Source organism: Mastomys coucha, unplaced genomic scaffold (assembly GCF_008632895.1).
Source record: "Mastomys coucha isolate ucsf_1 unplaced genomic scaffold, UCSF_Mcou_1 pScaffold1, whole genome shotgun sequence".
Taxonomy (NCBI): domain Eukaryota; kingdom Metazoa; phylum Chordata; class Mammalia; order Rodentia; family Muridae; genus Mastomys; species Mastomys coucha.
Genome location: NW_022196891.1, coordinates 79,111,594 through 79,126,137, shown reverse-complemented (window position 1 = coordinate 79,126,137; position 14,544 = coordinate 79,111,594). Strand labels below are relative to the sequence as shown.

General features: G+C 47.8%; 1 protein-coding gene across 2 annotated transcripts; it reads right to left on the bottom strand.

Annotated features, from left to right (window-relative positions):
* Window positions 1-201: 201 nt before the first annotated feature.
* On the bottom strand, window positions 202-13,838 carry Srp9 (signal recognition particle 9). Of its 2 annotated transcripts, XR_004109417.1 has the most exons (6): window positions 13,604-13,821; window positions 9,285-9,353; window positions 6,531-6,774; window positions 2,141-2,366; window positions 438-659; window positions 202-354 (listed from the first exon to the last, which is right to left on the bottom strand). XR_004109417.1 is itself a non-coding variant. In XM_031337157.1 (3 exons), the coding sequence occupies exons 1-3, from the start codon at window positions 13,673-13,675 to the stop codon at window positions 6,655-6,657; spliced, it is 261 nt and encodes an 86-aa protein (XP_031193017.1). In that variant the 5' UTR covers window positions 13,676-13,838; the 3' UTR covers window positions 5,727-6,654. The 2 variants fall into 2 exon arrangements, 1 of the variants encoding a protein (XP_031193017.1); XM_031337157.1 differs by lacking the exons at window positions 202-354; window positions 438-659; window positions 2,141-2,366 and having other exon boundaries at window positions 5,727-6,774; window positions 13,604-13,838.
* Between the last annotated feature and the right edge of the window lie 706 nt (window positions 13,839-14,544).

The following is a 14,544-nucleotide window of genomic DNA, read 5'->3' as shown; positions in this document are numbered from 1 at the left end:
GCTGCTCACTCCGGCCCTGCTCGCTCCAGCGTAATTCACTGTAGCTGTCTTCAGACGCACCAGAAGAGGGCGTCAGATCTCATTATGGGTGGTTGTGAGCCACCATGTGGTTGCTGGGATCCGAACTCAGGACCTTTGGAAGAGCAGTCAGTGCTCTTACCCACTGAGCCATCTCGCCAGCCCCCAACATACTCTTTCTTGAATGAGCATTTTCTTTATTGGTATGTGAGCGTTTGTGTGCTAGTTGGTTCTTTCCTTCCACCACACTGGTTCTAGGGGCTGAACTGAGAACATCAGGCTTCACCTTTACAGGCTAAGTCCTCTGACCAGCCCCAGAGCATCCTCCTTTAAGTGCTTCAAGGGAGAAAGACTGAGTGAGACGCTGGCCACTGGGCACATGCACCCCTTCAATGGGCAAACATTTACAAAGCACTTACCGTGGGCCAGGCCCCGAGAGCACGGCAGGATGAAGTGCTTGCCTTCAGGACCTGATACTGTGGGAGGCTGGTGGAAATGGGTGGCCAGGACTGTCGGGAAAGCTAGGCATGCCAAGCTGCTCTCTGCTCCTCCCAACAGCCCATGATGCCATCAACGTCAGCGCTTCTGCTGTCACCAAGTAACCGGCTGCTGTGTCCCAGGGGATGCCAGCTATTTATTCTCTGGAGAGGAAATAGAAGCTCAGAAGGCTGGACTTGGCACAGACCAGAACTGAGCCCCCGAGATCTCTGACACAGAACACCTTTTCCTCCTCATTCCTAGGCCATCAAAGCAGAGGCTAAGGCTGTGCCCAGACTGAGATTACACTGTAGGGTCCACCCTGGACTAAGGAAGTTAAATGACCCCAGGCTTCCGCTGTCCTTCCATTAGCCTATGGCTTGTGATGGGGCTGGAGGGCAGGAGCAGAAGCCACGTCCATCACACTGTTTGTCGTTAGCTGACTGTCCCTCATCTATGTCATCACAAGATGCTCGGGGGACACCAAGAAACCCAGACGGATACCTGCTAGGTGACAAGCAGATAAGGTGGTATATGAGTTACCACAAAGAGCTAGGGTGACAGTGCCACACTCTGCCCTGACCCCCGCCCTAAGGAGGAGCTTGGAGAACGGTAAGGCTGGAGGCACCGAGGGTCCCAACTTGCTTACTCCATGCCTGGCCAGATGCCCCTAACCCTCCCTCCTTCCAGCTGCTGGAGCTGGCCAGCAGTGCCCGGGCAGACCCATGAGAAGTCCTGTAATCACTAGGGACAGCTGCGCTCTCTGCACAAGCCAGACCTTTCCCCTGGCCTCAGTCTCTTCAACCGAGTGAAGGCGAATGAAAACCACTTCTGACCTCCAGCTCTCCTGGGTAGGCGCTGCTCTCCATCAACACATTAACAATTGGGGTTTGGGGACATGCCAGGCTCTGTACCCTCCACTGGTAACTTTTTCTACCCTTTACCACAGGAAACTGTGTACTGTTCTCACCCCATTTCCCAGTGGAGGACTGGAGTACATCCGACACACCAGAGGTCACAGCTAGACATCAGTGGAGTAGATTTCTACAGCCAGCTCCTTATCAACTGTCTTTTCCCCAGCATATAGCCCGTTGTTAGTACTTGGGGGTCTAGCCTGGGAAACGTGAGCTGGTGTCCTGGGTCGGCTGGGAGGCTTCCTTCCTGCTCTTAGGGACTTAGGGGAGACAGTGGCCTGGTCTTACTTTGCTTCGATACCCACAAGATTCAATCTGTGCAGACAGAAAACATGGCCACCAGTTCTCAGGAGGTCGCAGTCTCTAGGCCTCTGCACTCTTCTCTTTCTCAAGGACTTCCACCTGCTTGTCTGTTGTCTACCATGTTGGACTGGGCTGGGCCATACTGGGTGCAGGTTCTTCCCGTGTGCCCTTTCCCTGGGAATATAATATCTCCCTCAAATGCTTTCTCTTCTCCCATCTCCTCCCTCCTTGGGACTCCCTGTCCCCGAGGCCTTAATCTGAAAGATCGCTTTTCGAAGCCCAGGTTGAGCAGGAGGGAAGCTTAGAGCTCCAGTTGCTGAGAGCCCAGTCTAGGGATATTGAGCCAAGCACGTGGCTGAGCAGTTCACAGGATCCTGCCCCTCTCTTCTCAGCAGCTTCTGCTGGCTAGGCACCAGTGGTACCATTACCTGCCTTCCACAGATGAGGACCCCGGGGGCTCTGAAGGAAGCAGCTGTCCTACAACACTGCCAGCAAGCAGCAGATCTGGGTGGTGTATCCAGACATTCCAGAGCCCCTGCATAACAGAGATGCTGTAGATGTCTTGAAGGTCAGCAAAGCAGGTCCTGGTATAGGGACAGGACCAGTCCAGCAGGTGGGAAAACAGCACAGGCAGGCCTGAGACAGCTGAGTGCTCTGGAGGGAGGAAGAGCCAGATGAGGATACAGATGAGCAACCCGGGGCTCCAGGACTTCTGAAAAGGTCCCCATCCACTTCCTGCATCCTTTCCAGCCCATATGCTGCTTCTATCCCAGACCCACAAACGCTGTCCTGCTCAGCCCTTCTTCTGTCTCTTTCTCCAGGCCTGGCTCACATGCAAAGCTCCCATCCAGGTCTGAGCCCACCTTCTCCCTGCAATGCAAATACTTTTCTGAATCCCTTTTGCAAGGGAGAGACTGATGCCCAAAGCTGCTAAAAGACAAAGTGGCGACAACATACTTTGTCCCCACCCAGGGCTCTGTCTCCTGCACCTCCCTGTCCAACACTGGGAGTACTGTCAGTCTAGGGTCACAAAGAAGGTGGGGTGAGGAGGGGAGCAGGCATCTACAACCGTAGGTGACACTGAGGTTCATGACACAGCTCAGTGAATAAATGTGCCTGCTGCCAAGCCTGACAACTTGAGCTCAATCCCTGGGACTTACATGGTGTACAGAGTCAACTCTTCCAAGCTATATGGCTTCCACACATGCCTGGTGGTGTGGGCACAGCGACACAATACACAGCCACAATTAAATGCAAGAAAAACATTATTATAGTAAAAATGATGGTCAATTGAGCGGGGCTCCTATGTCAGGCAGGTACCTACTGTACACCAAGCATGAGGTCTGAGAGCTCTATGGCACAGCAGAGATCAAGGTGTACACAGTCAGGCTACCCGAGCCTGCCATTGGTGTTCCTCGAGTTCAAAGCCTGGCTACGCTGCTCGAGAGCCTGTCCTCACACGTGGGCTCTGGAGGGGCTGCTTTGCATTCTGCATGAGTCCAGGTGGACTGGTCATATCTGACACGCAGCCCTTTGTGCCTAACTCCCCTACTGCCCAGGTGACTTCCTGAGGGACAGGGTACTCAGGCACAGTCAGAAGTGGGTCTCTGGAGAGCCATTGCTAGCTTTCTTGTATACAGGTAAGACTTGAGTGTGTCTGGATTTTGGCATCTGAAAGTGAAGTCCCACAAGTTCCAAAGGACAACTGTGATTCAAAACTTCCAAGTTTCTCTGTAACAAAAGATATCCACGGTAGTCTGAATAGCCCAGATTAACAACATCCTAACCCCTAGAACCCGTGACATCTTTACAGGCCGAGACAAACTCATGACCAAGAGGCAAGATTATCCTGGGATTGTCCTGGGTTGGCTCTAGTGTATCGCAAGTGTCTTTCTAAGGAGACAAGGCAAAAGGAGTTCAATGTGAGAACAGGTTTAAAAAAAAGGGTGTCAGTGCTGTGACACCATGAGCCTGTGACAGTGTCATGAAGCCAGGAGAGAAGGCTCAGTGGGTAAAGATGTTGCCACCAAACCTGACAACCTGAATTCAATCCCCACTATCCACATGATGGAAGGAAAAAAAATCCACTCTGCAAGCTATCTACCGACCTGTCCAAGCAGATGTGGATGCCCGCTCACACACACCAGCACACACACATACACAGATGAGGGAGGGGGAGGGGGAGAGGAGGGGAGGCAGGCAGGCAAATAGAAATAAAGCTAAGAAAGTTTCTCTCAGCCTCCAGCAAGACTAGCTGTGCCAACACCTTGGTTTTAGCCATTTTGAAAATTGAAGAACTGAATGTGTCATTTTAAGTAACTGGATTTAGCAATGAGTGAATGAATGAATGGCGATGTGTGAAAACACAAATAGAAAACAAATCAATTCCTAGAAAGGCAAAATAGTTTTCCTAGGCAAAAAAAAAAAAAAAACAAGACTAAACAAAACAAAAACCAACCTATAACAGAAATGAGGAAGGCATTTGCAATGTATTCAATAGAGTATTCTAAATATGGAGTGCATTCTAATTTAGTAATTTTAAATAAACAGAGTTGCTATGCGCTAGGCACTGATATTAATTCACTTAATCCTCATATAACTGAGCTAAGTATTATTAATGCCACTGTATACCTGACACCAAGGCACTTAAATTCAACTAACTTTATACTCAACAGAAAATGCTAAAATTTTACAATTCAAATGAACTCAAATCTCCCAGACAGCAGACAAGGCTGGAACAGGAAGTGTGAGACCCCCTGTTACACTGGGGAACTGGGGCAGCTGGGCCAGTATGGCCCTGCAGTGAGCTGTGGCTGCAGCTGGGCCAATGCAGCCCTGCAGTGAGCTGTGGCTGCAGCCGGCGCAGGCCATTAGCTGCAAGTGGCAGTCACTGCAGCATCTCCTCTCTGTCCTGCCAGAAACACCTGTCTGAGGTATAACTGGTATCCATTAAACTGAAGATATTTTGTTATTTTGTCTTTTTTTTCCAGAGCTGAGGACTGAACCCAGGGCCTTGCGCTTGCTAGGCAAGTGCTCTACCACTGAGCTAAATCCCCAACCCCAAGAATTATTCATTTATTTATTTATTTTATGTATGTGAGCACGCTATAGCTGTCTTCAGACACACCAGAAGAGGGCATTGTATCTCATTACAGATGGTTGTGAGCTACCATGTGGTTGCTTGAATTTGAACTCAGGACCTATGGAAAAACAGCCAGGGCTCTTACCCGCTGAGCCACCTCTCTCCAGCCCCCGTACAATTTCAATAGCAGCCAAGTAGTCAAAGCTGGCCTTATCTCCCCATCCTCCAGCTTCGGTTTCCTCAGCACTCATTTTATTTACTTATTTTTTTAAAATTAACTTACATAAAAAGATATTCCAGGGCCCTGCCTTGCTTAAGTTCCTGCCTTGTATTGTGATCAAATGACATGAAGCGGATGTCTGAAATACATTCATCCAAATTAACTCCAACATCCCAAAATGCTGAGGAGCTAGAGACTGGGCACCCCACCACAGCGCTCCAGATACAGCTGCTGGAGCTTTATTAAGGGTTCTCAGGACTCAGCCTCACGGAAGCCCCTCCCTTACAAGTTGTATCAAAAAGTAGATGTGATTGAGAATTTAAAGCCAAAAAGCCTGACACTAACAAAGTAACATTTGATTGTACTTTCCCAATTCAAGAAAACAATCTTACCACTAAGGAGTAGCTCAGAGACTCATGCAATAAAAAGATGAAAAAATAACAAAGACACTCACTTCCACCATTTCTAGAGTCACTTCAGATTAAATTAGTACTGTATACCCTAGTCAAGAAACCCATACAAACCAGGTGTGGGGGCACATACCTTCAGTCCCAACACTTAGGAGGCAGAGGCACATATATCCCTGTGAGTTCAAGGCCAGCCTGACCTCTATATGAGTTTCAGGACAACCAAGACTAGTGAGACCCTAGCTAAACAAAGAGAAGGAAAGAAAAGAAACCTATACAAGAAATTCAAAACTTCAACAAAAACAGTAAGCTTATGTTTTATTTACTGACCTCTCTAAAACACACTAAAATTCTTATAACTAATAAAAATTTCAAGTTATTCAACATGACAAACTTTTACAAAAAATACTTTAATGCAGCACCTTCACTTCAGTCTTGAGTGGACAATGTGGAACTTTACATTCAGATGGTAAAATCAGATTTTACAAACACAAGCTACATATAAAGGGTGGGTTTGTGGTTTATTAGGATCCTAGCAGTTCTGCGCAGCATGCTATATTAATATTTAGTTCAGTCTGAGGTGGGCACCACACAGTGCTCCTCCGCATACACTGCACACCGACCGTGAACTACGCATACACTGTCAGCCATCAGTGTCATTATCCTGCCTGTGCACTCACAGCTGCATCTGCCTCTGTTCACCGCTCAGCAAGCGGATGCTACAAATCCCTTCCACTTAAAAACACAGTTTGCCCCTGACAAGAAAGGCAAAGGAGACTTGCTCTTCACAACACCGGATCAGGCGCACCACAGAGCAAGAAATCCCAGTTACCATGTGTGTATTATAAACAGCATACATGTTATACTCCAAAAGAAACATACCAATGTGGCAAAAGTTACATTTTTATTTCCTCTTAAACAAACATAATCTAGAAAGACCTTTTCTTGTTAATTCTTCAACAAATTACTGACATGAATTTACCAGAAAAAATAATTATATATTTGCCCAACATCAAATTATCTGCAAAAAGTTTCTATTTCTTATTTAGTTTCCAAAAATAAAGGTTTTCTAACTGGAAACCCCGATGTTCCTACTTTCTAAAGCAAACCTTAGGACACAGGCCGGTCTCTCAGCTTTCGATAGCTCCGTGACATAAACATTTCCTTCCCAACACTCTCAGTTTCAAACGCTGCTTACTTCCCAAGAACATAACGGTCTTCATTTCAAACCACTCATTCTGTTTCCATAGCAACACTGCGGGATTCCTTGGCCACCATAAGTCGCATTAACTGACTGTGGAATTTCTCAATCTTCTTCACATCTTGCGCTTGGTCTGTTCTGTACACCAAACACTGTCAGAGAATGGAAAGATACACAAACTGAGCAAAACCAGAGACTAGCAACGACAGTCAAGAGTAAGTGGGCAGCACCCGGGAGCCTGGCTGCCGGCTTCTGCCCCGCTCTCTCAGGTGTCACACCGAGTAGCCAGCAACCGCTTTCTCCCCTTTTCTTTAATTTTAGTTTAATTTTTTCTTTGTAAATGCCACTGCCATAGATGAAAATAAACTCTTCTAGAAAACTCTCAAACACTGCAAGTTATGCCCTGCTGTCTACAACCCCTGTACTCCATCCAGCTCCAGGGGAACTGGCGCCCTCTTCAGGCTCACTAAGGCACAGGCACGCATGTGGCACACAGACGGACATGCAGCAAAATACCCAAACACCTAAAATAAATAAATGTTAAAATGTTCAAAATCATTCTCAGCTACACAGCAAGTTCAGGCTAGCATGGGCTCATGAGACCCTGTATCACAAAAGACGACTTTTACTATTAAGGTGTATATATATATATATATATATATATATATATATATATATCAATTTATATATTTCCGACTTGAGAAAAACAGTCTCTTAACTAATGTAGAAAAAAATGTTAGAGGAGACATGAGGATGAAGTTTAAAAGGATTTTTTAAGGGAGTTAATCAAGTTTGCACTTTTCAAAATCATTCCAGCAGGGCTAGAGATATGCTCAATAGTAGAGCATATGTAACATATGGAAGGCCCTTGGATAGGAGTGTGTGAGTGAGTTTGTATGTGTGTGTGTGTGTGAGTGTGTGTATGTGTGTGTATTGTAAGGGATCAATATGCCACATTTTCAAATAAACCAGTAGTAGGCATAACAAGAAAAAAGGAAGGGAAAATGCCATGCCAGGTGTGATGGTTTGTATATGCTCAGCCTAAGGAGTGACACTATTAGAAGGGGTGGTCTTGTGGAGTAAGTGTGTCACTGTGAGTGTGGGCTTTAAGACCCTCACCCTAGGTGCCTGGAAGCCAGTCTTCCACTAGCAGCCTTCAGATGAAGATGTAGAACTCTCAGCTCCTCCTGCACCATGTCTGCCTGGATGCTGCTATGTTCCTGCTTTGATGACAATGGAGTGAACCTCTGAACCTGTAAGCCAGCCCCAATTAAGTGTTGTCCTTGTAAGAGTTGCCTTGGTCATGGTGTCTGCTCACAGAGTAACACCCTAAGACAGCAGGTTTCTGACAGGTGGGTGGCAGCATGCCTAATGGCAGGCAGAGCTGAAAAGATCCGCTCTGGGAAGGCTAACTTTGACAGCTGCACGAAGGAAAATTACTTGACTTCAGAGTTAGTCAGAGCCTAGGAAAACAGACAGGGACCACGTACATAAATGCGCAAGCAAGCAGGCATGAATATAGGAAGTGCCAGACTGCAGGGATCAAATGACCTGCTACAGAAGGATAACAAAGGCCAAAATACTGGTAAATGCAGTGTTTATGGGGGAACTGTTAGCACTCCTTCTAGGCTCCGCCCCACAGTTACCTAGCAACAGCCAGGTGTGCCTGGCTCTCGCTCTCTTATTCTCTGCTCCTTCTCGTTCTCTGCCTCTCTTCTCTCCCTGACCTTTCTCCCTCTCTCCCCTTCCCCCTTTCCTCCCTCCCCACATGTTCCTGGCCGGCCTCCCCTCCCCTCTTCTCTCCTCACCCCTTCTGTCTCTACTCCCTTCCCATGCCCTAAATAAACTCTATTCTACACTATACCTGTTGTATGGCTAGTACCTCAGACAGAAGGGATGTCTCAGCACGGGCATGCTGAAGCACCCTCCCACCTCACCACACCACACCTCTATCAAACACACCCTTGCATCCTTGGCTCTTCTTCTGTCTTTATAAAACACAACAGAAACCTCTAATAATTAGCAGAGAGGAACACAGAAAAGCAAAGTCAACATAAAGTAGCGCTACCAGGGCTAGAGCTTCCGATCAGAGAATGGTCTTGACACCACAAGTGCAGGGATGAGAGCACTGGGCACAGGAGCTCACACCAGGAGCAGTACCAGTGGAGGGCTGCACGAAGAGACCAGCTGACAGGAAGGAGGGAAGGAAGGGATGGAGAGACACAGTAACAAGCCCCTGACTCAGTTTATCATCATTTACAGAGCCAAGCATAGTAGCATATGCCTTTGATACTAGCACTCAGTGAGTTCGAGGCCAGCCTGGTCTACATACTGAGTTCACAGACAGCCAGGAAAACATAGACAAAACCTGTCTCAAAAACAAAAACAAAGACTCTCTAATCACTTGCTTCTCACCATAAGAAGGAGAACTATCAGTTTTAGTCCCTGTACCTCTGGCTAGGTCTGAAGAAGGTCTGTAAACCGCAGCTGGCACATTGCCTTCACAGAGCAAGTTCCTTATTTGTTGAATCTAAAAGAACTCTAGAATGAAGTTCTTCCATGTGTGAGGCATATACTTAGTAGGTCATCTGCAGACTCTACAAACCTCAAACAAGTAGTCAACTCAAATCCCCCAACCCAACAAAGGAAAGTGTATACTTACAACTAGATCATCCGTTACTTTGATACACAAATTTCCATCAACATGCCTGTATTTGAGAACTACACGCACCTGCAATAAAAATACTTTTATTTAAAAACAACAATAGACAGATGGCACTGGTGGCTCATGCCTTTAATCCTAGTACTCGGGAAGCAGAGGCAGGCAATCTCTGAGTTTGAGGCCAGCCTGGTCTACAGAATGAGTTCCAGGACAGCTATTAGGACTAGACAGAAAAAAACAAACAAAAACAAAACCAATACCCCCCAACAAAACACAAAACATCAACAATCACCAGACTTTTCCTGCTCCCCCTACACTTCCCAAAACTCCCACACAAACTTAAAATTATTTCAGTGTGGCAACCTGAAGGATTTTAACTGTTAGGTAAAAAATATTGTTACAGTTCAAAATAGGCATCCATTTTCAACAGAGTCACAGAGACAAAGAGGTTCCTGTCTAGTTAAGGACTTTGAATTCAGCCAACCAAAATAATCAGATACAAAACAGAATGAATGAAAAGTCCTAGAAAGGCGGCCTCTTATTCAGGAAAGCACCAAATGGCAGATGACCCTGGAACACCAGGAGGCATGGAGGATCCAGGGCCAGGATTAAGAGGCAGCAGTGTTGGGGCTGTAGTCGCAGATGAGGCCAGGGAGCTCATGGAAGTATCACCAAAGACAAGGAGTGGATCCAGGCCACCAAGTTAAGGACATGAGATCAAGTTGTGGAGCAGATCTACCTATTCTCCCTGCCCACACAGAACCCCACATCACTGACCCTTTCCTGAGCACAGCCCTTAAAGGTGAGGTTCTAGAGAGCCTGCCCATACAGAAGCAGAGTCATGCTGGCCAGTGGACAGGTTCAAGGCTTTGGTCGCTACTGGGGACTATGATGGTCATGTTGGTCTTGGTGTCACATGCTCCAAGGAGGTTGCTACAGCCATCCAGGGACCATCATCTTGGCCAAGCTCTCCATTGTCCCTATGAGAGGCATCGGGGGAACAAAACTAGCAAGCCCCACACTGTTCCATGCACGTGGTTCTGTGTTGGTGCATCTCACTCCTGCCCCAAGAAGCATGGGCACTGTCTCTGCTCCTGTGCCCAAAAAGCTACTAATGATGGCCAGTATTGATAACTGCCATTAATCAGCCAGGGCCTATACTGCCACCCTGGGCAACTTTACCAAGGCCACCTTTGATGCCACCTCCAAGACCTACAGCTACCTGACCCCTGACCTCTGGAAAGAGACTATATTAATCAAGTCTCCTTATCAGGAATTCACTGGCCACCTTATGAAAACCCACACCAGAGTATCTGTTCAGAGGACCCACGTTCCATCTGTGGCTTTCATATAAGGGTTTTTTTGTTTTTGGGGGTTTGTTGTTGTTGTTGTTGTTGTTTTTCGAGACAGGGTTTCTCTGTGTAGCCCTGGCTAACCTGGAACTCACTCTGTAGACCAGACTGGCCTCAAACTCAGAGATCCTGCCTCTGCCTCCCAAGTGCTGGGATTAAAGGTGTGCGCCATCATTGCCTGGCCATATTAGGGTTTTTATACAAGAAAAATAAAGTAAATTAAGTCTGTTTAAAAAAAAAAAAAAAGTCCTATAAAGAAAAACACTGGTAAAAATGCTAAAGGAAAAAAAGGTCAAGAACCACTTTTCTTAGGAAGTGGCTTTGCTAATACATGTTTTGTTTTCCTGTAGAAAAGCTGGAAAAAGTGTAAGATGCATTCTGAACAAAGAACTGATGTGTGTGTTCTATGGCTTCACCAAGTCTAAGGCCAGAATGACTCAATCAAGACAGTGTGTGTGGGAGTCAGGGCTTCAGTCAGTAATCAATGAAGAACCGGTTTTAAGCAGAGGACACGTCAGTGTCTGTATCCTCAGACCACGGTGTCGGGAATGTAAGGGAAGGCCTAAAAGGAAGACAGCCCAGCCACAGGCTCTTTCAGTCCACCAGCAACAGCATTCAGTTCAAGCCATGCAGGGTAGAGTGAAAGGTGAAAAGATACGCTGGGCTCCACACTGAACGTGCTAGGTACACAAGGCAGAGTTCCAACACACAGATCTAGAGACTGACAGACAAACTGTCTTCACTGGCCCTACAGGGATCAGAATGGACTGGGGTTCAGACCCAGGATTTATACTTAAGTTTGCAGGCCACTAGGATTTTCTCCCGGGCAGATCTGTCCAGCTCCTCCTCTGCTGTCTGTCTCCTTTCCATCACAACTCCCTGTCACCTCTACTCTCAGTATCCCTGCAACTACACCTTCAAACAGTCACTCGATGTGCTGGTGTATTTACAGTCTCTTTACTAAACGCAGACAATTTATACTGCTGTCAGCATCAGGCCCTCTGGACAAATCTCATACCATGGCAAAGCCAGAGACGGGAAAATGAACCACATGAAAGTACAAGAAACCACCACTGTCACCAACTACACAATTTCAAAAATACCTAATTTTTCTGGCCATTTACTATCATTTCATCAATGAGAATGATGAACTATTCTGTCAACTTTAAGAGTAGCAGGATCATTAGCTTTGCATGTCGCCTTCGAAGGGAGCCTGCAATGATCTGAATCAGGCTGGCCTATGGGTGCTGGGGGACGCTGTCTTAACTGTAAACTGAGATGGGAAGACTCAACCAACCGTGGGCTGGACCCTCAACTGTGCGAGCGGAAACCGCTAGCTAAGAACTAAGTCAGGCCCAAGCAGGCAGGCTGCACAGTCACACTGACTCTCGGATTTTGGCTGGGGTTGTAGCAGTTTCAAGTGCCTGTCTTGAATTCCCTCACTAACACACTATAATCTGGAACGGCAAGCCAAACAAATGCTTTCCTCCCCTACACTGTTTTGTTAGGGTCTTTCATGGTAACAGAAATGAAACTAGCGCAATACCTCACCTCAAAAATTTGAGAAGGCACAGGGGAGCCAGTACCCAGAGCTCAAGACCATTCTCAACTACACAGGGAATTAACGAGGCCAATCTGGGACACAGGAGATGACAGCAGCTTAAAAATACACAAGAATGGTTCAAAATGTTCTACTGTCTATTCTAGTCTTCCCTTGGCTCTAATGTGCACCCCTCTCCCTTCTGATACACATTTCCTCCCCCACCCCCAGACAGAGTCTCACTCTGAATTCTCTATTCTCCTTTCTTCAGCATCCTGGCTGCTGGGATCACAGATGTGCACCACCATCCCCCTCCTGGGTCATAAGACCACTTATAACAGCCACTTGTCTAGGAGGACACAGGTTTGGTTGCCAGCACCACAAGGTGGCTCACAACCCTCCCTACCTCCAGTTCCAGGGCATTCAATGCCCTCTTCTGACCCCAGCAGGGCAGGCACCACACGTGCACAGGTAAAACACTGATATACGTAAGAATTAATGAACTGACCTTTTTAAAAGATGCTTCCTATGGGCTTAGAGAGATGGCTTTTTTTACTTTTTACTTATTGCTGTGTATATGATGCGCGGTCAGAGGGCAACTTTAAGAAGTCGGTTTCCTCTTCCCATCCTTAGGTGTGTTCTGCATGCTGAACATCTCTGCAGCCCCATTATGATACAAACACACACAGACAGACACACACACACACACACACACACACACACACACACACACACACGTGCGCGCTCCTGAGCCCAGGGTTCTTGAGATTTGTTAACTGCTTATCGTTCTTTTTCTTAAAGGGTATATTAATAAAACATGCATCGACCTTACCTTCAACAATCCTTTAAGGAACTTTGAAGTTTACCTCTGTGTCCCTCCTGGGACCTATTCTGAACTGGTGAAATGGAAATGGGTAGTTTTGCTTTGGGGAATGAAACCGCTTGCAAACATTTCTATCTAACGTCTAAGCGCAAGCATTCTCAAGGTTTCAACTGACTCAAGAAAAAGACTAAAAAATCCCCATTACCCAAAAAAGTGGAGCAGGCGCTTCCCAACCGGGACGTACATTATCACCATTGTGTAAGCAGGAACTCTCGTAGTCTGAGTAGGAAAGGAAGGGGGCACTAAAATAAGGGACGGACAGGAAAAGAGACGGTGCAGGGGGAGGAGCTCTCAGCGACACGTAAAGCAAACCAATCCATAGCGGAAGTTAGGAGCTTGCCCGGGTGCAGCCCGCTGTGGAGTCCGCCGCTTGCGGAAATGGCCCTGCCTGTGGCTGCTGGCGGAGCCTCGCTGGGTCGCCGGGTCGGCGGAAGGAGACGGGAGCCGCAGTGACACCAGACGGCCGACTGTCCCCTGGACGTGCTCAGGCCGCGCCAAGGGGAGAGAAGCGCCCGGCCCCGGGGCCGTCCCTCCAGCGACTCACCTTCATGGGGTCCGCCAGGTAGAGCTTCTCGGCCGCACGGCTGAACTCCTCCCAGGTCTGGAACTGAGGCATCGCGGCTTCGGGCAGCGAGAAACAACGCCGTGGAGCCAGGAACGGCGCTGTCGCCCCAGCGGCCCCACCGCTCTCTCCCGCAACCGCCCGCAGCGCCGGACTCTGGCGGCCCCAAGATGGAGGCGCACTAGCGCTCGCGCCATTGGTCAGCCCCGGCCGCGCCGGTCCAATGGGCAGGAGGCATGCTGTCAGGGGGCGGGGCCTCCGCGCAGAGAGGTCGGGAGGGGGGGAAAAGCGGCTGCCGCAGCGCCGCCTGCAGGGCTGGAGGGCTATTGCCTGGATGCTGCTTCTCCAGATTTGACTGATGATCAAGTCAGGCTCCGGTTTTCCAAGTGGCTGTGACCCGGTGTGCTGGAGTAATTACAGTCGTGGTAAAGACAAGGCACAGTGTTCACACCCTAACCCTAATCAAGGAGTTGGGGAGACATAACGGGAGCGCAACCAAAAACCTTTCTGTGGTACACTTTTACATTGGGTCAGTGGAACGAAACAGAAGTCACAGATGTGGCTCAAACTGAACAAGGGAGTAGAGAAGGGCCAGACATCTAGGCACATTTTAGATCTGCAGTGTACTTAAGACGACAGCTTTTAAGGGAATGGAGGAAGAGAAGGAGCGAGGAGGAAAGGAAGCCACACTGTGGCATCTGCTAGGATAAGAAATTTGAAAGCCGGGCGGTGGTGGCGCACGCCTTTAATCCCAGCACTTGGGAGGCAGAGGCAGGTGGATTTCTGAGTTCGAGGCCAGTCTGGTCTACAGAGTGAGTTCCAGGACATCCAGGGATACACAGAGAAACTCTGTCTCGAAAAACCAAAAAAAAATAAAAAATAGAAAAGAATATACAGCCGGGGGCTGATGAGATGGCGAAATC